This window comes from Terrapene carolina, unplaced genomic scaffold (genome assembly GCF_002925995.2).
Source record: "Terrapene carolina triunguis isolate 2854851 unplaced genomic scaffold, T_m_triunguis-2.0 Scaffold147, whole genome shotgun sequence".
NCBI lineage: Eukaryota > Metazoa > Chordata > Testudines > Emydidae > Terrapene > Terrapene triunguis.
The window spans coordinates 3,815,548-3,842,093 of NW_020664498.1; the positions used below are offsets into that span (position 1 = coordinate 3,815,548).

The 26,546-nt window shown below is 39.7% G+C and overlaps 1 protein-coding gene across 2 annotated transcripts in view; it reads left to right on the forward strand.

The window, feature by feature from the left end:
* The window catches only part of LOC112106608 (calcium-activated potassium channel subunit alpha-1), a 916,252-nt gene that overhangs the window by 766,293 nt on the left and 123,413 nt on the right, over positions 1-26,546 (forward strand). For both annotated transcript variants that reach the window (XM_026653705.1, XM_026653706.1), the window contains exons 17-18: positions 6,317-6,403; positions 13,196-13,272. In XM_026653705.1, the coding sequence (XP_026509490.1) occupies positions 6,317-6,403; positions 13,196-13,272 (164 nt within the window). The remainder of the gene's footprint in view (positions 1-6,316; positions 6,404-13,195; positions 13,273-26,546) is intronic.

A 26,546-nucleotide genomic window follows, 5' to 3' on the forward strand; every position in this document is an offset into this window, starting at 1 on the left:
GTTTGAGGTCTTTCCCGAACAAATCTGACAGTCACACGAGACTTGGAGGTAGCTTTGTGATATGGAACCATTGCCCAGTCTAGGGACCCAAACTTGTGTTCATTTGTGATCTGATCAGAGGTTTCACTTGGGCAAAAGGCCAATAAATTAATGCACTATGACACATTCTTTTTCATAAATTCATTTTCAATAACTATATGCAAACTAATATATAAAACTCAATAGGAATGCAGACAACAAATCTTATGGTTCACTTTTTCTATGAGTGAGACTGAAGGTAGCTGGACAGTATGGGAAGATGGAAAAAGTTTTCTCCTCCTTCTCTTCTCAAATGTATGAACAAGGGTTTTTTTAATATATTCTAATAGCATAACAAAAAATTATCTCGTAGTAAGCTTTCTACCAAGTCAAGTAATTGAAAGAAACTATTCTCACCAAAAGTGGCTGATCACTTTTTTACAATGATAATTTGTAAACTGAAATTCAGGCCATCCCATGCCCGGCGTAGACATCAGACAATGCAACAGTAGTAAAGATGAGCACCCCAAGAAAGTCTCACAGATGGTTATAAAAACAGTACTAGATTTTGATGCCTATAGAGAAGGCATTTATACAAGTAACAGTAACATCATGCAAACATACTGTATTTAATATTTTATGCAAACCACTGTATTGATACACTGTGTAACCAGTCCTATCCATGTAAAGTGAGAGGTAATATACGCATGGCTCATGGTCTATTACTGTGACTCTGAGCTATTAGGATATTTTCTGGTGAGTTTCTGCTTAGATACTGCCAGTGGATGGTTTGTACATTTAAAACACCAGAACAGAAACTATGTGGTTCTCAATACCTTGGGAGTTCAATTAACACCCCAGAAGCTACTGTTGGATATCTCTTTCTCATGTAGGTACTTATAGACCACAACCAAGTCATGTCTTAATGTTCTCTTGGAAAAACTAAATAGAATGAACTGTACACAGTATTCCAGTAATATTCTCACTACCCTATTCATCTCCCTCCTTGATAGTCTCCTGCTTGTACATCCAAGGATTGTTCTAGCCCTCTTAACTACTGCATCACACTGGGAGCTCATGCTCACTTGTTACCTGCCATGACTCTAAATCCTTTAGAGAGTCACTGCATTCAAGGATATGTTTCCTCATCTTGTAAATGTGACCTACATTCTCTGTTGCTAGATGTATGACTTTGCATTTTGCTGTATTAAAATGTAGGTTATTCAAATGAGCCCACTTTACTAAGTGACCCAGATTATACTAGAGCAAAAGTTTTCAAACTATGGTCTGAGGGCCACAGAGAAATTGCTTGTGGTCCATGGAGAATTGACTGGTCACATGGTACTGCCTCCTTCTCCCTATTTTCAACTGCTAAATTGCATTAAACTGCAGCTAAAAATATATTAAATACTTTCCTAATATTTTTTTTCTATGTAAAGATGCAACAACAGCTGCCACATGACCCACACATTTATGAATGGTAGGGCAGGTTGCCAATGAGAGAATCTTTGTATTGAAATGTTGTCCATGTTGTGAAAAAAATTGAGATCCCCTATGCCAGAGGAATATACTCCTGAAAGTGAGGACTGCCAAAGAAACTACATATCAAAAGTGTTCTAGCTAGCTACTTCTTCATTAGCGCTGAAGCTAACCTAAACTGGAAATATAATAAAATAGGGAAATTTGATTCTCTCTTTAAAAGTTCAAAATTATATGATGATCTTTGTCTGATTTCATAGGTTGGTATTAGATTAAAAAATGATCAAATGACTTTGTGATATCAGTGAATATTTGGAAAAATCAGGAGATGTTCATTTTTCATAGCATTGGTCCAATGCATGGCATACAATGCATTTCATAGTTTGTTCCATTCACTGCTATTCACTGTGTATAAAAGACTAGGGATACATAAAGGAGATGTTGAGACTAGATGAAGTTCTGGTAGAAGTCCTCCTCTTCTAGAGCCCCAAGTTTATTATACCACACCGTCTTCTCCTCTGTTGAGAAACAAAATAATTCAAAAAGTTGGTATTATGGTTGGCTTGTTATTCAGATACATGTCATTGTGATGATAATTACGTTATTGTGAAGTTCACAGGTTCTTTTTTTTCCAAGTCACCAGGGCCGACTCCAGCATTTCTGCCGCCCCAAGCAAAAAAAAAGAGCCGCGATTGGCGGCGTCAGTTCAGCGGCAGGTCCTTCGCTCCTAGAGGGAGTGAGGGACCTGCCGCCCCCAAATTGCCGCTGGTGCTGCCCCTCTCCTTTGGCCACCCCAAGCACCTGCTTGTCACTCAAAAATCTTTTACCCCTGTACCTACTTGAATCAATACTTAGCATCACTAGCCTGAGCTATGTTTTGATAGCCTTTTGTAAGATAGCTGTACCATCAGAAGTACCTTCTTTTAGTTGCTTTTATAAGCCATGCAAACTGGGTAGAATTTGCTTGTGAGTAGCCGCTGCTTGTATTGCCTGTACATCAGAGGGTGAGAATAAAATCAAACCTGTGTGAGACTCTGCTGTTATTTATTGTTAATAACACTGATAAGATCAATTTATTTTTATTCCCATCACATACACAGTCACAAATCCTTATTTTGTGGTTAAGACCTAGTGCAGTACAAGATCTTCTGACAGATATGAAATCAATTCATGTGAGTTAATATTACGCATATATATTAAAGGTGAAACTGGAAATGCCACCTAAAGTTAAGTTTGCCTGGCACTTCCCATTATAAGACCCTGTTTTCAGGTGCTTGTCAGCTTGTTAAATTTTTACTGTTTGGGAGAAAATTTTCCATAGTGGGTGTCTGCCTCAGGCTGATCAATTTCCAAGAATGAGATTAAGGAAAAATATGTTCTTTTGCTCATTAAAAACATTTTTACAGCCATTTCATCTAGCATCTCCATGCTTTGGAACAAGGGCTTGACGTTTGTCGTAGGGATTACTAATGTGTCAGGGATATACCTTTTGCTCTTTCTTTGAAAAAACACACAGATTTATTAACATTTGAAAAATCTATTTGCATATGGTCAGTAGAGATTTGTTACCGTTTGGCAGCTGAATTCTCAGATTACTCCATCTGCACTGAGCATGCTCTATCCCAGGACTGTCAGGGCTATCTAGGACTTTCCCTGAATTGCTTCTTTTCGCTTCTGCGGCTGCTTTGGCACTGGGTACCAGTACTGAGAGCAGGCAAAATGTCACTCTTGTGTTCTTATTGTCCCCCCCCTTTCCCCTCCCCCACTTCTGGCATCCTGGCAGTTTGGAGGAGTAAGCAACATGACTCAAATGCAGAGGGGCCAAGAACCTGATGTCGCAGGGAGGAGAGTCGCTTAGGACAAGGAACCTCGGGTGGGAAGGCTGGGACTGGAAATTGTGGGGGGGAGGAAGAACGAGTGGGACTGGCTGGGCAAGGAGACTGTGACTGAGATGAAGAGTGTGGGAGTTGGAGACTGGGACCGGCTAGGTGAGGAGACTGGGTCTAGGATGAGGGCAAAACTAAGACAAGGAGCTGTGAGGAAGGGGAAAAGATAGGACAGTGACAGGCTTGAGAGGGTGGGCAGAATGGGTCAGGTTTGGGTGGGACAGGAGCAGCAAGGTCTGTGACCTCAAGGGAACACTGCCCTCCAGAATCTGGAATGGAACCCTTGATTCCTGAGTCTCAACATTTTTTCTGTTAGCAAATATCTGTGAAACCCAACCACTAGCAAAGTATGTGTCTCATCCACCTCTAGTGGATGACAACTTACTGTTGCTATCAGTTTCTCTGTTAGCTTGAGTAGCAGAGGTCTGTGCGGTAGTTCTAAAGATTCCAGCCATGCAGGTGTCAATATGATTCCATGTAATGGAATTTCTGATTTTTTCAGTTTGCTTTTTTAAAACCTAGAAAATTGTATTAATCCCTCAGACCTCAAGATAAAAAAATACATTGAAGTTGCCAAGTCAAGCACTCAAAAGTTAGGAAATGTCAGATTTAAGGTTACTTGTGCATCTTTAATTCATTCCCCTTGTGCACATGTATTATGGTACGGTCTTTAATTACATACTTTTTTCAGGACCTCTTGCTTCTTTCGTTGCACAGGATGGACTGTATTTTAGGAACAAATTCGGGTTGTGTAGTGATGAAGGCTATTGTCTGTAGGATCCAAGCCTCATTTGTTGCCAAAGTAGGAGCTGTGTCATGAATGAGGCAAGGGAGACTTTGTACATACAAAGTGCTATAAAATGCTAAGTACTCTGAAAAATCAGGCTGTTTAGGAAGTACTCAGCTACTATAGTGCTGAAAAACCCATGAGCCAATGAATAACTCTAGAGCAGGGTTTCCTGCACAGGGCCACAGGTCAAGCAATAAGGATAAAACAAACTATTGAATAGCTTTTTGTTCACTGAGCATCATCCATCCTATGCAGTGCATGAGGGAAGGGTCCTGAGCTACAGATAATATATGATCATGACAATGAGGACTGTGTCATAAAACATATGCACGAGGGACTGAATTAAGGTTGCACAGGCAGCCTTAAATCTGACATCACCTGACTTCTAAATGCTGATTTTGCAAGCTTAATATTCTTGTCACATAGGACTTTAATGTGTACATATATATATATGTGTGTGTGTGTGTGTATGTATAAGTATATGTGCAGATGCACACGCACAAGTACATACACATTCAGTATATAAAATACAGCATATGAAAATGTTCTCTATTTAACAAAAACATTGTATATTTACCAGCATTATCCAACTCAACAATTTATCAGTAACTAAGGCTTGGTCTACACTCACCCCCCAAATCGAACTAAGGTACGCAACTTCAGCTACGTGAATAACGTAGCTGAAGTTCGAAGTACCTTAGTTCGATCTTACCTCGGTCCACACGCGGCAGGCAGGCTCCCCCGTCGACTCCGCGGTACTCTTCTCGTCTAGCTGGAGTACCGCAGTCGACGGCGAGCACTTCCGGGTTCGACTTATCGCATCCAGACAAGATGCGATAAGTCGAACCCAGAACTTCGATTGCCAGCCGTCGAACTAGCGGCTGGGTGTAGACATACCCTAAGACTATCTAAACATTTGATCCTATATTTTCCCCAAAATAATAAGGCTACAAATCATTAGCATTGCATGCACTTGCAATGTTAGCACCTTATGTCCATTCATGTATACATCTTATCTATTGCTACATTGGCATCTTTCCTAAAAGTCAGTGTCTGATATAAGCCTGCAAGCATCATAGTTTCTTTTAGTCCTTGTGTACTGTAAGTCTTGCATGTGTACTCTTATTACTCTTTAACTTACAAAGATTAAACTTGACCAAAACAAAAACAAAAAAAGTGAAACATTTGACAAGCTTTATTAAGTGTTTTGTCAAGTTAAGAGCTTAGTTATATTACACTTCAAAGTAAAAGAAGATGAAGAATAAGTATGGCTACCTGATACCTTATAATATTGCCTGAACCAAAAATACTCTGGTGCTAAACCTTTATGACAATACAGCAAATATTTTACACATAAGCAGAGATCAACACACACCATGTTAACTTACAATTTCCTCCATCAAACTGAGGTGCAGTCACTCTGTTAGGGTGGCTGGATTATTATTTTTTTCTTCCAGGGGCTGCATAGCAATGGTTTTTTTAAAATGTTATATTCATTTTATGTTTTCCTCAGCAATAGCGACTGGTTGTCATGTACCATTCCCCTTGAGTGTATGTGTGTATTTATTATATTATGTACAATAATATAATATATACAGATAGGGGTCCCATTATTTCTCATTTCAAAAGAAATTGGCACAAGGATGTTTAAAATGGTTTAATTTTACAAATGACTCTTTGTACTGGTATCAAGTGGTGGTTTCCTTGGGGGATCTCTTCCCTTTTCACCATATCATGAACTTTTTCATCAGCCTGAATAATAGCGCAAGAAAGCTAAACTGCTCCGCTTCACACGTGGTTTTTCTGAGATGCTTTTTTTGCTTTGTTTTGGTAAAAGATGCTAATTATTTGATGGCTAGAACATAAGAAAGTAGTGACTTAAGAGCTGAAATGGTGATATGATTTTAAGGGAAGATACATGGTTATTGCAAATTTAAGTTCTGTAATGATACCCATTGTTGATGTTTAAGCGTTGATCTGATTGGAAATGTCAAAGAAGAAAATGGCTTCAAATTTCCTTATAGCCTTTCCTGACTAGTGGGTCCCCTAGAATAAAACAAAAATAGAGCATTTTGGAGCACTCAATTAAAAGTGATATAAACTCATAGCTTTGTCTTTTGTTTGTTTGTGTTTCATTGAGCAGTATATTAATCAATCCTGGAAACCACGTCAAGATTCAAGAAGGTACTTTAGGATTCTTCATTGCAAGTGATGCCAAAGAAGTGAAAAGGTAATTTGTTTATTGCATCTTTTTAATTAAAAAAATGCAGTCTCTTCCTTGTTTTATTCTTTACATTTAGAGCTTCGCCCCCACTCCCATAGAAGTCAGCAGAAGGATTCATATTTCTTCAACGGGGGTTGAATTGGACCAAATGTACATGCTTCTCATGTTGGACTTTTTCCCATGGCGAAAAAACTTTAACTGAAATAAAATGAAATAATAATTTTGCAGCACCTATGAAAAAGAACCAAAGAGAGAAATATTAAGTTTGGGGGTGAGGAGGGGTTAACCTCAAAAAACCCACTTTGGATATGGGCCAGATTATCTACTGTTGTAACGTAATTGACCCTAGTGGAGTTATTTGAGCAGAGAACGGGGTCCCTAGTTTTGGCCTAAGGTTTAGGTGTTTAGAGAAATTCTTTTATATAGGGACAGTTTCAGCAACCTCAACAAATAATTGTTGTGGGCAAACTGAGCAGTATTCATTCAGCATTACATTGGCGGTATGACATCCCCTTGTTACTATTCTTTATCAGAACTATATACTGTGTAGGTACATAATAATGAATCAAACTAAAACAGAGCAGTACTTCCCATCCAATGTGGGCTACTTTACCTGTTTAGCAGTCTAAGAACTTGGCTGTATCAGTGAGATTAGGGTTTGGAGTATTCAAGCTACAGTTATACAAGAAAACTTTGGTCTCATGCCTAGCAGCCACCAAGGTGTGTCATTATTAGACCCCAGTGCACACCCAGTGTCTCGTGATTATGAAGTCTTTAGAAAGATAAAGTGATGTCAGAAAATAATTTCTAAGATAACGAAATAACTTTTTAAAACATTTTGAAGGTAAATAGATTTTTAAAAACTAAAAAAGTAATTTGTTGCCTGGTCGTCCCTCCCAAATGTGTTACTCCAAAATGAAAAAGAAGACACTCCAATGTGCAAGAAATAGAGTTGGCTGCAATTTTTATTTTTTAAATCATGCTGAACTTGAGTTCAAGAATCAGATTATTATCTCAGAACTGGCCACCTTCTCCCTCCATAACCATTCCATCTTATAGGCCATGAAGACTTTCTTCCAAGGTGCAGCTGTGCTCATCCAAACAGTGGGAAGCTGTCTCCCAGAACCATCCTCCCCCCTTCAGCCCTATTGGGTTAGTCAATCCACAAGGGCAGGTCCCATATCTGCATACAGTACAGAGGTCTAACCACCTCCTCCTCCTCTGCTCTTACCACAGATTCCTGGGTTCTTGCAGATATACCTTCTCTGATTCTGGCTCATAGATATCAGGCCTGCTTAGCACCTGCTCAACTACAGGGCCCCTTCCAGCCAGCTGCAACATGTCAGAATTATTATAAACATTCCAACCTCCAGCTGCCTGCAAACCCAATTCTGCCAAATGATACCTGTGGGTTCCATCAGTGTCAAATGGCGCAGAAGTGATGCACTCAGAGAGGTGAAAATCAGCCCTTGACTAAGCCTACTCTGCCAAAGAAGCTACATTCTTTTCCAACTCCAAAGCTAGCAGTCTCTGCAAGCCAGGGAATACTACCTACCCCTAGCAAAGTGACTCTACCTGCTCCTTCCCAAATAAACATTCCCCAACAGCCAAGCCAGCCACAGAGGGAGAAGGGGCACCTCTTCTGGTCTCCCTCCCCTTGTAGCTGGCCTCTAATGGAATGTCTCCTAATTTGCACAGGTGCCAGTGAATTAGGCCTTTGAGTCTCCTTCCCTATCTGTAAAATGAACAGAATAATACTGAGGTATCTCAAAGGGATAACATGCAGATTGCTTAATATTTGTTCAGTGCTATACTAGTGCTGCATATCCCAAGAGCTAAACTGTCTATTTAAGCCCCAGCCCTGCAAGAGGCACATGATTCCAACAGGTGCTCACAGTTTCCTCATCTCCCTTACACCAATTTTAGACTGAGGTAAGCATGTCGACATCAGTCTTGTTACCCCTCAAAAGGGCACTGCATGCATTCTCGCTGGTGTAACATGGTGGCCTGCCCTTGGGCTGGAGAGCCTGGGCTAAGCCAAGCCAAGCCTGATTACACCTGAGGGAAATCAAGCAATCCCAGGCTAAAAGACAGCAGGAAGCTTCAGTAGGAGGGGGCTGAGAGAATAACTGAGCCTGACATTAAGAGGAAGAAAGTTGTCTAGATAGGGTCCTGGGAGACACCATGCCCAAGAAGCAGGGCAGAGTCTGACAGACAGACCCTTTGGAAGCAAGGGGCTGTGCCAACCTGACATTGGGATAAAGACGAGTATGAGTTGTTCTGTTTTTCAAAGACTTAGTGTTATTTTGGCCTGCTGGGTGAGCGATGGACTGGGGCTGCAGCCTGTGTGTTCCCAGAAGTCTAAATAAGTAAGACCCCTTTTGGGGATTGTTTGAACTTTTTGAACTGGAGGAGTTCTTAAAGGGTCCTGAAGAGGTGGAAACACAGGCAGGGTGCTGACGAGCAATCTCTGGCCCAAAGGGAGACACAGGAGGCAGCTGCCCCTACTACAGCTGGGCCCTGCCCTTTCCCATCTCCAGCACCGCCTTTATGAAAGCTATTACAGTGAGCACTAGCCTCTCAAGCAACCTTTGAGCCCAGCAGGCAGTTCTTGTTCTCTCTCTTGCCTCTTTCCTTTTCCATGTGCACAAGGCTATTCACATGGTAGCACCAAGACACTAACCTGTGTATTTACAAAGTGTTTTAGCCATGCAGTTCCCCATTAAAGTTAATGGAGACCGCACCGGGAGAAACCTGGCATGGCCTTTTTGAAATGATAGAAGTTGAATAGTGAAGATATACTTAGAGTAAATTTACTCAGCACTTGTATATCAATTTCCATCCATGACAACAGCAAGTTGAAGCAGAAGCTCTGACTTGCCTTTTCCAGAAACCTTTGGCCAGAATTATGCAAGGTTGCTGCCTCTCTTCCCATATTCCCTAACCATTCTGTACAAAGCAGATCTTTATCAGATGTGCTTCAGCTAACGTAGCCATTTATGAAAATTGCCAATTTCACCTTTGTAACTTGATGAATCAGAGTCAGAAAAAATCTTCCAAAATTGAGAGAAACTGAATCCCTCTCCATGAATTCTCTGCCTTTGTTTTCAAACAAGTGATGGATGCTTTAATGGGATCTGAATGGCAATAAAAAAGATTCTAGGAGAGTAAAAAACAGGATTTTTACCTAAGTACAATAAAACAAAAGCAAACATATGTTATATACTTGTAGCTCAAATTAAATGTTTTTGTTTATGTGTTATGTGCTTTAAGAGATGCTGGCAAGTCTTTTAGGTTAGAACTATACCATATTGCAATGCATATTTAACACTGTTTATGCACCATAATTTGTAGTAGAGTAATTTTGTATATTGCTAAAACAATGATTTTTTAATGTTTTTTTAAATAATAGGTACATATTACACACCTTTATGTTAAGGATTTATTGAAGAGAATAGCTGTATATAAAAGGGTGAATGCTAATAATGTGTCATAGGTACAATATGAGTGGTGTCTTTTTATCATTCTTTATCCACTTACATTTTATTATGCATTATGGAAATCTATTTGTTTTAATTCTTTTATCAATATGGTAATTTCATTTTTAAAAGCATCTGAGTCACTTATTCTTGGTCTTGCACCTAGGGTATGCCTGCACTGCAATCTGCAGTGTGATTGGAGCATGGGTAGACATACCTAAGATAGCTTTCCTCATGCTAGCACAGCTAAAAATAGCAGAATAGGTGCCGCGGGCTTCAGTGCAGCCTAGCAACATGGGTCCCTGGCATGCTTATACAGCCCCTGCTGAGGCTCATGCCTCTGTATCGATGTTGCTGTTTTTAGCCATCTAGTGCAGGTATGTCTATCCAAACATCAATCCCACCTCAGATTGCAGTGTAAACATGCCCAGAGAGTATCATGAGCATGTCTAGTTCAGCAATGGGATCTGGCAGCATGGACCCCACACCTGTGCAGCATCTGTCTAAACTCGTAGGGATTTGGGGAAGGGTCTGTGCTAAAGGATCCTGCTTCAGAAGTGGGATCTAGAGCTGGATTAAATGTCTAAAGGGGGAACTGCAAAAACTGGAGAGGAAATGTTGTCCAACAGAAATAGTAATAAAATCCCATAGTCAAGAGAGAGGTGCCTCCCTGGAGTCCACATGGTCCATAGAAGAGTAGAGACTGCCACTCCTGAGTCCCAATCCTATCTCTGACAGTGACTGGCTTGAATATATTATTTAGCTAGTCCCCATAGCAGGTTTAGAACTCAAGACGGCTAGTGCCATGCTGACTCCACTAAACCCTGCTGCTTTCCTGGCAGGTCACTTAAACTTCCTGGACCAAATTCAGACGTTTGAATTAAATTAGTTTCAATTGTTTTGTGTAGATTAAATTCACAATTGTTTGAATTAGACCCTCTTATACTAGCTTGAATCCATGTACCTTCCCATTAAACTAATCACACCAGCTGTACAGGTAGGTAAAGGAGTCTACAGACATATCTACACTACAAGTTAAGTGGGGAGCCGGGAGCCCAGATGGCAGCCTGGCCCAGAGCAGGGAGCCAGGAGCACGGGCAGCAGCCTGGCTCAGAGCCGGGAGCCCGGGCAACAGCCCATCTCAGAGCCAGAAGTGGGAACACTAACTCTGCAGTGTAGACCAAGCCTACATGGATATCAAACAGCAAGAAGAATGTATAAGTTTAAGTAGAGAGGGGACTACTTGTAGCTCTGATATAACTGCAAAATATTTTTGTGATTAAAATGTAAAAGCCCACTGAACCTTTACTCAATACTCAAAATGAAGAAAAAAGTTTCATTTCTCTTTCATTCTATTTTTACCCCAGCTTTGTCTGTGCTTGGGGTTCCAATCTAAAGTATTTAAATGTTCTCAATAGACTTCTAGCCAGGCCATTAGCAGGAAGTAGCAGATGTGGCTTTCTGGCAAGGCTTCCAGCCCAGTTTTGTAGAGACAAGAGGTTTGGATGGTCTACAGAGAAGTAACCAAATATTGAGGCTGATATCTGAACCACATCTTTAGATATTGTCAGGTTCCCCATTCCTAATTAAAAACACCAGCCATAGGTCAAACCTGGAAAATATCCATTGACTCCACGTAGCCTGAGAGCTTGGACATATGTGACAGACTGGCTCTTTGACTTTGGACAAGTCCCTTGATTTCTCTAGGCTCCAATTCCCCCTTTTGTACAGAGAGGATCATAACACCCACCTTTAGATAATGCCCTGCGATGGAGCACAGGAAAACATCTAGAAATAACTCTGCGGGCCTTGTCACCCCTGCACATAGTCCTAGTCACTCCCTCTTTACTTGTGCTTCTGGGATCTGGAAGATGGATTATGTTTTTCCTTACATCAGGAAAGTACCATGCTCCCTGTGCCCTCACCCTTTCTATAACATCCCCGCACAGTGTGAAACATTCATAAACCCTTGATATTTTTGTCTAAATGAATTAACAGCCCTTTCATTTACACTGGAACCAAGACTATATTCATCCATGTCCCTGTGTATTTGTTGCTTATTTTTCTTTCCAGTACCCAAGGACTGTAGATTCTTCTGTTCCCATGGCCTCTCCTATTTCTGGAACCTTCAGGCCACCTCAAGTGCACGAGCAGTATTACCTGCAAGACGTGTGGTGTGACCTCAAGTCACCCCTCATTTCCATCTGCCTGAATTTGTAGAGAGGAGTCTGGGTCAGAGGAGGCAGGCAATGGGGGAAATTTGGCAGATGCTGAAGTGTGGTATGGCCCAGTTGTCATGCCAGCAAAAATATGTGTATATTATAGCAGCCCAGATTGGCTCAGTTAGAGGCTAGCAGTGTGATCTTCATGAAATATACATGTGTCACAGCACTAGTGTGTGACATACTGATTTGACAGGCTTGTGAAATCTCCTGTGGGCAGTTTGATGTATGTTTATTAAAACATAATTTTATTTTAATGATATGTAAAGTGTTATTGCACACTTACCCTTCCTCACTTACCCTACATTCTGCATACTTCACCTAGCAATCTGCTCTTTGATACACAGTAACAGGCAATTTGTAAAAGCCTAAATAGACAGAGAGTTAGGTAGGTCATCTTGTGTATTACATAGTTTTGTTTGCTTAGGGATTTTTGCTAAGGGTTAATAATGCAGTCAAAACTAGTGTGATTCTTCTCTAATTGAACCCTGATGGCAAACGAAAAGAAGTCTGAACCAAGAGGACAGTAGTCCCCATGTTTGTTCACTGCTTTTTAAGAACCTGATTTTCAGACACTGGCTTCCATTTTTACAGGTGGAAATAATAGCATGCATGATATTATTGACCACAATTTAGGTCACAATGACATTGAAATCACCATTATGGAGGTCCGGTGGAGGCTAGACTGCAAACTTGGCCTTAAAACCTTAGCTGGCTCTGAATTCGTGACTTTCAGGTCAAGAACAGTGAACTCATTTCATATGTGCCTTGACGATGAGACTCATTGGATGCTGGCTTTCAAAGATGAAAGGCAAATGATCTGATCCACTGTGTCATATTTATCAACCCTTCTCCTAATTATTTTTCAAATGAAAGTTTATTAAAAGAAGCACTAACTTGAATCATAGTCTTGTGTTTGAAATTAATGGTCTTGCAGCAAATATTTCCTCCTTTAAATGTCTAAACCTTTCCAAAGATTAAAGGAAATTAGTGCTGGCATGTTTCATTAATTTGGCAATGTAGCAGGAGGAAATGTGGGACTAATTTCATTTGTGTGGATTAAGAAATGTGTCAGTTTTTCCGTTCTGTCTCTCCAGGGCATATTTTTACTGCAAGGCCTGTCATGATGACATCACAGATCCCAAAAGGATAAAAAAATGTGGCTGCAAACGGCGTAAGTAATATTTCTTCTCCCTCCCTTTTCCTCCCCCTCCCCCTTCAGGAACTGCTCAGCCTTAAGGAATCTCTTTAAATGCATTTATGTGTTTTACACAGTGGTGCAGAAAGGGTAGGAAATAAATACATGGCAATGCAGTTAAATGTCATTTGTAATTCTAATGTGAATATTTTTAAAATTAAATTTCACACCACTCACTCACACCTGCAGCTTCATTAAAATGCCTGTTTGTGTCCAAAGTTAACAAACTTCAGATAATTAAATCAAGATGAATCTGTGCCCACGGCATTTATTTGTGGGCAGTGGAACGTTCTGAGTCTGAGTAGATGAACAATCTTATCCACATGGGGCCAAATTCTGCCCTGACTTGCACCCTGTAAAAACCCATTACTTGCAATGGGCTTCCGTGAGGCATAAGGGCAGAATTTGGGCCTTGTATAATATAATGTAACATGTAAAGTAAGCTAAGAAACAACACTGAGCTACATACCAATGCTGAAATAAAATATTATGATGAGTCCCATAGGCTCCATCCTGCTGTCATTCTGCAGAGGAAGTCCAAAAGTCGATGGGAGTTCTGTGCGCAGAAGAAATGCTGGACTGGTCCCTTAAATAGGACAAAATTCTGCTTTCAGAGGTGTTCAGCAGACTTCAGTGTTTATCACCTGCTTTACCCAGGTTAATAGAACAGTGGTTGAAGTCAGCAGGAGATTTGTGAATGCAGAGAGAGCAGAACATTGGAGTGGAGACCTGGTTTTGTTTTTTCTTTATATTTATGCAGGAATATATCTGGCTCTTTAATTTTGGTGGACTTTCTGCAGTCAGGTTACCCAAACCAAATACTCACACAGTAGATTTGAAGTATAGATTTCAAATGTAGGCATGGGGATTCCTTCTCTTAATGGATATTTGAATATCATGTGTACACTTACATGGTTTAGATGATATTCTGCCATTAAAAACCACATGACCCTGTTTAGAGTCACAAGAAAAGTGGGTTGGACTGTCTCAGCAGAGTCTGCCCATGCTTCTGCTCCTGCTCCTTTTATGATTCCCAAAACACTGTGGCCTACTGATTGCTGTTGTCTCACTACAGTCTTGGCATTTGGAAGAAAGGGCTAGACTTGGACCTTCACACACACTAGGAAAAGGGTACTTCTACTCAAACCATACCAGAAAATGAAATTCTCTGTAGAGAAAAACAATACTATTAGAGTCCGTAAGGACAGCCTTCCTCTTCTCTCCCAAAAAAAGACACGATCAAGGAGAACAAGGTTTCTACATTGTTTCCTTAAGGTAGCATAATAGAGACAGAGGAGCTGAGACTTTAATGGAGAATGGTAGCCACAATAGTCACAGTGAATGCAAAGTTCGTGGAAATCAAAGATATGCATGCCTGTGTGGAAGGAACGCATGCATTTGCCTAACATATTGAAAAAAATTGTTCAAGAACAGCTTCTCCATGTGAGAATGTTACTCTGGAACTGCTGCCAAGGTCAGTGAGACTGATGAGTAAGTTCTGGTCAGGCAAGTGAAAACTACCCGCGGGTTCCTGCAACTCAAAGCTAATTTTCCCCCAGGATTTCCCAAAACACTAGGGAAGGGGAAACATATAACCAACATAGGGGAGCTGTTGTTGCCTCCCTACCCTTTATGTATTTTTATTTTCCCCCACCCCACCTTTCATACCTGTAATACTATGCTGTGCTCATGTGTACAGGCTTCTATCAAATTCTCCAAGAGACTTGGTATTGTTTGGATTCAAGACCTACATAGATGGGCCACATTTAACTCAAATATATTGCAACATATGAACAAGCAACTACAATGTAAAGGGCAGAAGCATGAAACGGAATAAAATGTTCAATTTTGGGAAGCCCGGGAGAAGAAAACTCCTTGGAAAGAGACCAACCAACGCAGTATAAAACAGCAGTAAGCCCCTGTCAGGGCTAGAATGACAGCCTCTGCATGTAGCACTAGGAAATGCTCCAAACGACATAGTCACACACATCAGTCTAATGCATTAAAGGGTGTTGGACAGATGTGGAATGAAATGATGGAGTTAGTGAGGCTGAAGAAGGAGCCTGTCAGAGCCACCACACTGAGCACTGAACACCAAGGGGGTAATCTTCTGAGTCAGGTGGAGGGAAAAAAGGCAATGATGGCAAAGTCTAATATGTACTCAGAATATTTTCTAGGTTTGGTCTCTCTCTCTCTCTCTCTCTCTCACACACACACACACACACACACACACACTTGTCAGAACAGCTGATAACAGCTTAAGCAGCTGCATGTTCATAACTATTAACAATAATTCAATACCTTTGTTTTTAAAGTCCTGTCAATCAGTGAATGATATAAGCCAAGATTTTCAAAGGTATTGGGTGATTTTTGGTCAATCGATTTTTGGATGCCCAAATTTGAGACACCTTTAAAAGGTCTGATTTTTAGAGGGCAGATGCTCAGTAGTATCTGCAAATCAGGTCCCTTGAAGGTGTCAAACTTTGGCCCTCAAAATCACTAGTCACTTTTGAATATCTTAGCCATCATCTCCACATATACGGTGCCCGAATTGTTTGTCTTAAAAACACAATCTAACTAAAACAAAACAGAAATTACAACAAAACATCATTACCTTCTAAATTGTGGGGCTTGGCTGTCAACTTAATTTACAATGAGATTGTGAACAGTTCAGATATATTTTTTTTAATTAATGAGCAACAGAATCAAAATTAGAGACAGTGGATTTCAGGTGACATGTAAAATGAAATGAAGGGATGAAGATAAAACTATCAGCATGTACAGGTGAATGAAATGTGAAAGAATGTCTTCTTTACATGGAAATCTTAATTATTATGGCATTAATTACATGCAGCTTCCTGGGACAGTTGAAAGCCATGTTCTTTAATAATGCATCTGAGGTTTCATGTCCCTTTAGATATTGTCTGAATATTAACTGTGGTATTGTCAGGGTCTATAAGTGAGCCTGACCTACATAGCCATTTGTCCAAACCTGTTAGGCCTAGTATTAATAATTCAAGTAAGAACTGTGCATCTCCACGAGGCTAGGGATAATTAAAGTAACTATGCTTTCCTTTCACAGTTTTCAGCCATCCGTCCTTCTCCCTCCTCTCCTTACTGCCTGAATAATCTGTAAATGTTCACATTACATTGTCCAGAGAGAGATATAGAAATTCTATTCACAAACCATTGATAATTTTGTGGTATATTTAGCTTATGTTTTCAATTTCTTTCTTATTTAATTTCATTGTATCTTTTCAGCAAAGGGCCAAATGTATATACGTATATATTAAATGCAGCCATGCTGGGATGAAATCTCTAACCTGGATGATTCACACTTTCTGTTTCTTTCATTCTGTATAACAACTCTTGTCTAATTCTCTATACATTTTTTCCAGCCACTTGCTTGCGGCAAAGGGTGGGGGTTGAACCCCGGAGGGACAGATCGTGTGTACTTTGATGTTTTTAAAGGAATGTGTTGTAACCTGTGAAAATTGACAAATTTTTGATTTATTTTTCCTCTTGCTGCCTTGGAACACGGTCCCTACTATATTTTAACTGCACACTGATAGTGATCTATTGTGAGTAAAAACGGGTTCCCTGTAGCCCAGAGTGCGGTCCAACCTGTCTTTCTCTAGCAGAGACTTTTTTTTTTGTTTTGTTTAGTAGTTTGGTTCTTTTCTTTAATATTTATGTTGCATGTAGCAGTGACGTCATACCCCCACCTTTCTCATCCTTTACACTCACACGGATCAGGGCGACGTTGAAGAAAATACAGCAGTTTCCTCCACCTCTCTCTTTCCTCCCCAATCTTATTTTTATCTCCAATGGAAAATGAAGCCTTGACAATGGCATTTCCTTTAAATGACTTTGGACTTCTCATTACTTTTTAGGGATGCCAGTTAGGCTGGAGTAATTACCACTATAGCACTGTTTGCCTGGTTAAGTGGAATTCATTGTTGGGCTTTTATTCAAGGTCTTGGGCTTGTATTCTCTGCTGCTCAGCTTCATTTCATGACAGAAAGGGCATACAGCAATTCCCCACTGTCCCTTCCCTCCACCCCCAGCACCAAAAAAAATAAGCCAGGCAATGAATTAATTGTGTGATCAACTTCTGATGCATAAACCTAAACCTATCCTTAACTGGAGACAAGTGACTCTACAGTGGTAATTATTTTCCCCCAGTCTATGAAATTTCCATTGCTGTAAAATTAATGATACATGTGTATGGCCCAATTATGCTTTCAGTAGCATAACTCTGAAGCTTATTACAGACCCAGTATGAACTTTATAGACCACTCCGTCTGAATCTGAGCCACAGCATTGTTAATTCTACAGTATCTATGGAGGCCCTCAGTCATCGACCATTTCTTAGTGCACACATGGTCCTGGTAGTTAAAATAAATACAGCATTTGGGAGGTGGAGAACAGTTTACATTTGCACTCATTCGATGTACAGGCACTCCAAAGAAAATACATTGGGGAGGGGTGGGGTACTGCTACCATACTTACAGGATTATTCAGAGCTTCTCAGTATGACTAAACTGTTCCCCAAGAGTTTCAGGGACCAGGATTAGATAGCTCAAGGGTATAATGAGCCACAGTGGTACCACTGGGAGCCCACTAACCACTCATTTTAACCGTGGCTACTCCAAACCTGTGAGGTTACCATTTTTTTTACCATTCCCCCAAATGTTACTCTTGTTAATTTGTTTTAAGATAGCAAAAGCTTCTGGCGTTCTTGTGCTAAGTGCTACACAGTCACATAGGAACACAAGGACCTAAAGAATCCAGGAAAGGCAGTACTTCTGGGAATAACGTCACAGTGTTAGCCAATCAGCATATCCAAATGCTGTAATACCATTTATTGTTGGGAGGTACATTGAGGGAATGGGAATCTACCACTCCACATAAGGTGCTGAACAACACAGTTGAAAGCATTAACTAGCTTAGGAGCCAAGTTCACCAACCTGCCTATTTGAGACCATTAGTGATGACAGAATTGACCACTTGCATTTTAACTATTTACAGTTCAGCCAGATAAAACCTTCCGCCTTGTTCTTGGACATAGATTTATAAGTGATTTTTATATGCACACTGCTTCCAGGATTAAGACCCAGAAATTTAGTACTCTGAATGAGGATTTTATTGCTGACATTAGTAACTCTGGGACTTAACCCAGCATCCTCAGGGTCTTACCCTGATGTCAGCTAAAGGCAGTGATCTGATAGGCCTGCTTGGTTCCCCAGTCTCTGTTTTGTTTTTAATTTCAGTTCCTATCCTCAGTAAATCAGGATTTGAAAACAAATGTCCAGTTCCCACTATAATAATCTTTGGTCCAGTAGAGATCAATTAGCAGTATCAGGACTATTAAGACAAAAATAAATAGGTTTAAAAGTGAGATTATAATCAGAAGAGTGAGACTGTAAAAATGACAAAATGGGGGATTTGTTTATTATTTCTCAGTTATTTCCATATCAAATTTGTCCTTATTTTACAAGATAAGGCTATTTTTCTTTCTTTGCACTCTGCATATGCCATATAGGATCTAGGATTCAATCTGTGTTCTTTCTGTAGTGTACATCATCACCACTAATAAAGATTCTGCAGTCAGAACTTAGGTGACTATTTAGCTAATGATGCAAAAGGTACAATATGATCCTTCATTTATGCAATTGCAGATTAGATTGATTGCCATCGAACTACTAATATTACTGCCCACAATTCATACGGGGAATAATTATTCACAGACACAAAATTGTTCCAAGAAAAAGAGGGCTAGGTTGAGTCCGGCTTGGAAGACCAAAGCCACAGAGATATTGAAGAATCCATGTTTACATAGTCATTTTTCTGAGTATAATTCACCTTGAGCTGAAAGAAGATTCAAAGAAGAATTTTTTTTTTTAAATAAATACGCAACTTTGCCTTAGTTCTTCTAGTAGTTTCAGCCCCCTTAGAAATGAATGGAGGAAGTATTAAGAACACATTGGCTGAGTGTCCCCTGAAATTTAATGAAGAAAGGGTCATGAAGACGTATGAAAATAAAAATGAATTGGTCTATTAAAATGTCATTAATTCAAAACATGCAAGTCTTTTCTAAAGTTACTGAAATACAGTAGAATGTGCAGATTGTCCACTCACTTCACCTGCTGCTCCTGCGGTTTTGGCTGAAGAACAAGAACACCCTGTGAATTTCAGGAAACAGCTAACAAATTGCCTATGACTGACATCACTTAAAGACAGAAATTTGCAAAACTTGCAAAATAGCTTGCAGGCTGCATTTGGTGGTCTTGAAATTGCCCTGGAACACAGTGAAACAACGGAGAGCTAGCTTTGTCTGTTGTGTTAAGAGAAAATCAATTGTCACCAGTTTGACATGCTGCTGTATTTTTAAGAAAACTGAAATTGTGCTGTGGGAAGCCCTTTCAATTTTTTAGACTGATAATGTTAACCAACGTCGCCAAAAGGCAATCAAATAAATATGGTCTTCCTTTAATGCTGCTAGTTGCTTTATACCATAATTTATTTGTAAAGTTCCCCTTTGTTGTCATTTTACTTGCTGTGGATCATGAGAACTTGATGAATTGAAATGACATCATATCTATTTCAATTCTTAATGGTAGCTGGGTGCTTTTTTACTCACTGCCAATCAAGTGACCTCCAGTCCACATTCTACTTAACCAGCTGTTGTTTGATAGAGATCCACTAGGTGTCCTCATAGATCTACTTTTTGTTACCATTGAGGTCCATGAGTAAAGCTACTGTTAGTGATGAGTGGAGCAATGAGTTCAGGATCACTGTATGGTAACATAAAACATACAAACAAACAGAAAGCAATCAGCAGAGAAGAAGGGGTGCTTTGTCCTGCTTGCTCTAGACAAGGAACTGTTATTTGACAACTTATTTAAAGAACAATTGGCAATTTCCCTTGCTTTCTTTTGTGGCTGGAAATATTCCCCATTACTCTTTGTGAATTTTAAATGACACCTCACTCAGACAATCCTAGGTACTTTCTTCTAGACATTTTGACAGGGCTTGGGGGACTTTGTGATCAGAAAATGAGGTGTTGCCAGAGTGCTAGACACTCAGCTTTCTCCTCTAAAGTAAAAATGAAGAATGTCAGTCTGTTTTAAAAACTGCAGCAAAAAACATTTGTGCCAATTTTAAAATTATAAAATAAATGAAAACTGAGATTTGAAGTCTAAAATGTTGATAGTTTTGGAAACGTTTTTTCCAAATAGCTTAAAAATCTTGCCTTAATTTCCTGCTTTTATCAAATAGTTTGTGTCAGTGGAACAGCTACATTTTGATTCATTAGCAGAAACCAAATTTCACTGGCTTGAATTCAGATACATAGGAATGCCCTCTGGGTTTGTTTTGTTTTATTTTAGAGGTGCGGGGGTTATGCCAAGAAGAGGGAGCTGCCATTCCCTTCTATCCATTTATTTTTCAAGAACCTAAAATAGGAAATTAAGTTGTGTTATGTTCTGTTTTTATTTTCACCAGAACTGCAAATAACAGTTCCGTTCTGCATCCTGATCATTTCTACAAGGGTATGGTAGAGAATGATTGGATTTTTATGCAGCTGCTACAGGTATCATATGAATTTAGCATCCATCCAAAAGGCTGTACAAAAAGAGCCCCTTATCCCCTGCTGATTACCATTTTTTATTAATATTTATGGAAGTTTAACAGGAAACAGTATGTGTGTGGCTGAACCATCTTTAATCATTTCTGTCTTGTCTTTGATCTTCTCACTAATCATCCTTACTAATATTCCATGTTTTAATTTAAATTTATTTCGATATTGTATTTGGTATGAATGTAAAATGACTGGGTAACAGGAATGAAGAGTTACAGCATGTTTTCTTTACAAAATGTATTGCTTTAATATGTGATTGCTTAAATACTGGTTTAAACCCTTATAGCAAGTCTTTTTTGTTACATTTATTGCCAGGTTAAAGCCTGTTTCTTGCATGTTAACAATGTGAAATATCAAAAAATGATGCATGGTCTCCAGAACAACCAATAATAATAGTTAAAAACAGTCCCTGAAAGGTGTGGATTTTAAGATGTACCTGACAAACTTTCCCTTATTGAATAGAAGGATTTAAATTGTCCACATCATTGGTTTAAGTCTGATTAAAATGGTTCAAAAAGTTTTCCTTCCCCTCCTTCCCTGCCCTTAACAATGATTTTTTTTTTATTTTAATAAATGTGTCATAGTTTATTATTTTCTGTTGACAAAATATGGCTATAAGTAACTGAAAACCAGGGACTGTTACTAACCAACAACATAGTATTACAGAATTTTCAGATACTGTGTTTCACTACAGCATTTGATTAGAAAAAATCCTTCAAAAGAGCTGTATTTTAAACCCAAAACGAGTCTTTTTTTCCCCTCACCTAGTATTACTTTCTGGCAAGTACCCTTTATCTTTTTTCTATGGAACTCCACATGTTGTTAGAGTGAAAAACAAAATAATAAAGTAAAAAGAGGTGTAATGGAAACATCTAATCAGTTTATGAGCAAATGTCTCCCCTACTTTGTCCCCAACTTTTAGTTTTAAAAGTATATGCTGGGGAGAATTAGGAGAGGGAAACATGGATGAACCAAATGCTGTTTTGAATTTTCTGTGTTGTCTAAATTTGTATGCATCAAAAGCTGCAGTGGAACCCTTTATACTAAAAGCCAAGCTCTGAGGAATGATGTACCATGCACTGAACGGGCCTGATGCTGCATGATGACTTTCTGAACAGCTGCAAGATAACTTGACTAAGATGCTAAAAGAACATGCCACTAGAAATGCAATTAACGTTTTAGAGGAATGGAGTCACTGCTGAAGAGATCACTCATTCATCTCCCTCAATGCCTGTTTTCCACAATCATAACGTTACCCTTGCTTGACAAATATACTGTATGGCAAGTCACAAAGGTCTTAGAACAGGACTTGACCCATTTGAGAGAGATAAATCCCTTTTTCCTGGTGACTGTAGCATTCAAAAATGGCAAAACTGAGGGGAAATAATTTAAATAACACCACCATTGTAACATAAACAAGACTTCCTAATGGAAGCTACAGGCCAAAGAAACTTTACCTTTTTGGCTACTTTTATATTTGAAGGTTTTGCTTTTGGCTGTCAATGTTCTGTTTAAGTGGCAGTATAACTAAGCCAGTTCATGCTAAGGCATTACCAACAATGATGGTTCAGTGCAACATCTGAAACTATTTTCAAGTGGCATTTATTTTCATCTTCAGATTCAAATTGTGAATAAGATAAAATTGGGCAATGATACTTTCGAGTAATTTTTAAATTAAACATGTTACATTTATAGCAAATACACATCGAAGATAGTATCACCGTTTTGGGTCCATTGCTTAAAAAATACAAATGGATTTTGCTGATGCTAGCACATCTTTTTGAGTTGGTTTCTAAGTAAGCATTTATTTATTTGCTTTCTGAATTGACATCTGAAGACAGTTGTGATGTTCAATCACAGTTCCACTTGGAGCAGAAAATATGCCGATGATTGGTTCAGCATGTTCCAATGGACCAATGTTCTGTGTGCTTTTGGTGATGCCTTATTTGTGAATTGACTTTAATGTCAAGCATATTTGCCATTATTAGCTGAATCTCTCATGTGAACAAATTTTGGTATTCTGTCGAGAGTCAATTTCAGTTCCTGAAGGCATAATGTAAAGTCACTAAATCTTTCAGGAAGTTTTGTGAAGATGTCTTGTAACTCTCCAATAACATGTAATTTAATGCAACAAAGAAACTTCTCAGGCACTGTTTAATACTGAGAAATTATTAGCACTTTTGAGAGGCTCTCTGTCTGGTTTTTTTTAAATAACTTTGATGTTTGCCACAAGCAATGTAGGTCCAAATTATATGATTGATTAACATCTTTAAATTTTTCTCTCTCTTTTTGGCCCAGCAGTGTTAATTGTGCCAGGGGAAAAAAATGTTGTTAGGATTTTCTGTTTTTACTTTTGTTCTTTTTTTAATCCAAAAATCTGATTGTAATTAGCAATTCTTCCCTATGTCTGTGGTCACCCTATAAGACTTAGGGAGAATATAAAGAGTAATTTATCTTTTCCCTACTTTTGATGTGCAGCCAAACTGTTATCAATAATCACATTGCATTTTTTTCCTGGGTCAAGACTGTTAAACATAAACTAAGGCCTGTATTAAATCCCTTAAGTTACCTTCCAGCTGCCTTGTTATATATATATAACCTTGCCATTAACCTGCTGCTCTTCCTCTCCTCCCATCCAACATATGGTTATAGCCAAGATGTCCATCTACAAGAGAATGAAACTGGCATGTTGTTTTGATTGCGGACGCTCTGAGCGTGACTGCTCTTGCATGTCAGGCAGTGTACATAGTAACATGGACACCCTTGAGAGAGCCTTCCCACTTTCTTCTGTCTCTGTTAATGATTGCTCCACCAGTTTACGTGCCTGTAAGTTTTAACACCAACACATGCTGTTCCATGTCTGTGGTGTCTGTGGTATCATCCCTGTCTTGTGTCGTACATTGTAGTTCTGTGAGTTTTACTGGGCTGATGCTTTTTTTCAGAATTAGTTTTAATATAGCTCTATATTTATGTATGATCTGGTTTGGGGTTTTTTAATACCAACATTTAATTTATTAATTAATTTGCTTAATGTGCTTCTTAAATAGTGCGTCTTTGCGGCAGCATGTGGGACCTTAATAGTGCAGCTTGGTGATGTTTTTGTTTTTATTTCGTGCATACAGTATAAATTGTCATTAATTACACAGTAAAGTAAATGCCTTATTAATGGGGGGGGGGAGTCTGTGTCTAAATCTGTGACTACAAACTGGTTTTAAAAAAAACCCTATCAATTCAGTGGGCAGTTATGATAGCAGTGTGGTTGAATGGCATACAGTAGGCAGTGGAAGTCTCCAATGGAGGATACAATTTGTAGCTGAAGCTGGGGTTGTTTTTGTTTTTTTCCCATTAGCCTTGCTCTTTGTAACCCTTCATTTGCTGTAAGGAAGGAAGTCCTCATTCAAGACGGACACCCCAGAAGGCTTAGTAGAGATGGATGTACCCAGTGTAGAGCTATTTCATCATAAGCTTCTCTTTAATGAGTCTACCCTGACGCAAGCTCCTGTCATGTAGTCCATCGCAAAGTACCCCTGAATAGAGGAGGAGCGTGTCACTCTTTAAAAATGCACCTCTAGCAGGTGACAGTGATTAGCACCTATCATGAACAAACCACAAATGCTCTTCTGAAGACATAGAGCAAAGAGGGAGGAGCAATGCAAGTGACTGTTAACTACATTATTGGGAGCCTGAGCACAACTGTTCCTTCAGTGATTTGTAAGCAGTCGAGGAAGATTATTATTGACAATAACTGCCACCCTGTTCAAATATCCATAACAGGCAAAACTATGTCTCAGACAGGGATTGTTTTCTTTCTCCCTATCCAAATGGATGGGCAAAATCAGAGTATCTGGTAGGAAAGACATAGTTTTGATCAGGAAGAGCAATCACCTGAGATGTATGGCATGGCACACAGGAACTCCACCAAGTGCTGAGTACAATGGGATTAGTGGATGTTGCATCCAGTAGCTTTTTGATACAACATAAATACAGTATTTAGTCACACCTGCTGAATGCCTTAGCTCCAGCTATTTTGGTCTGTGATCCATTGATCCAGAGAGACAGACTCTTGGCACATAATCGTAAAAGCCTTGTCATTTGAAGTTTTATCTAGTGGGGTTTCTTGGTGATGCAAACCCTCTCTGTGTACCAGTGGTGTAGGTATAAACACTCTGAGGCTATGTTTATACTGCGCACCACTGGCAGCAATATGTGGGCTACATGCCACAGTGAAACAGAGGCTGTGTCCACATTGCAGCGTGTAGCTACACATGTCAATGAAAGGCTCTGGCAGGGGAGATGCAGCAGAGAAAGGCTCCAGCAGCTCCCTATGGCAGGGAAAGGCTCTGGCAGTGGGGTACCACTGGAGCCCGTCCCCGCTGTCTCCCCCTTCCCCACCGCCTCCCACCTCCCTGCCAGAGCCTTTCCCACTGCTAGAGTCTTTCCCTGCAATGGGGAAAGACTTGAGCAGTAGGGAGGCAGCGGGACACTACACTGCTCAAATAGCAGTATAGATGAGGGAGGTGTTGCTTTGGCATGTAGAGAGCTGTGTAGGGTGTGTACCCTAAGGCTTTAGGCGTGTCTTTACTCAACTCACCCAAGCAATGTCTCACCATCTACACTGTTATTTATACGCATGCTGGGGGGATGTGACCTGTATGTACTCTACATACAGCCATAAGGAGCATGCAGCATAGCTGTTGTGTCTTTCTTTTTCCAAGTATCAGGGGGTAGCCGTGTTAGTCTGTATCCACAAAAACAACAAGGTGCCCGGTGGCACCTTAAAGACTAACAGATTTATTTGGGCATAAGCTTTCGTGGGTAAAAAACCTCACTTCTTTTTCCAGTTAGTCATCTCTAATGCATCATCTCCAATGGGTGACAATTTCCACTAGTAACTCCTTTGCTCTATACTAAGAGGTTGCACCCTTTATTGAGCCCTGTGTCACTACCGTGTACAGTAAAACTAACTTCCCTGTGCTTAGAACAGTGAATAAGAATCTTCCAGTACCGAGAGTTACTGCAGACGCATTTACTTATACAATCTCTGCAACACAGCACACAATATTTTTTACATTAATGCAGTCTCGTGCAAAGAGATTATGTGGTTGAGTCCTTGCACTGCTGTTAACAGCAAACAGACAGCACTAAATGAATACGTCCCCTACAAATGGGTGACATTTCTACCATTAGTATCATCTGGCAAGCAAAGAGAAACCCTAATTTGAAGAGTTAGTGTAGCTTTCCAGTTCACTTAAGGCTGTAGAGGGGAAAAACCCTGGTTTTGATTTCATTGCCTATTCAACCAAAAACATCCTGTGTATGATATCATTGCCCTCAACAGCACCACTTTTGGAAACATGTTAGACCCATGTTGCATTCTGAAATCTAAGGGATATTGACAGCTTTAGGGATTTTTAGAATCCTCTGTTTCATCGGCCTTTTCCCCCCCGTCGTCACTCCATCAAATCAAGAGATCTCATTCTTCCCCATGTGAGACCACTCACCTTTGACCGTTAATAATAAGTAAGAAAAATCAATATCAATTCAAGCCCTTAACAAACCAGCATAGGCCTTTCTTTTGTATATATACATACACACACACACTCTCACA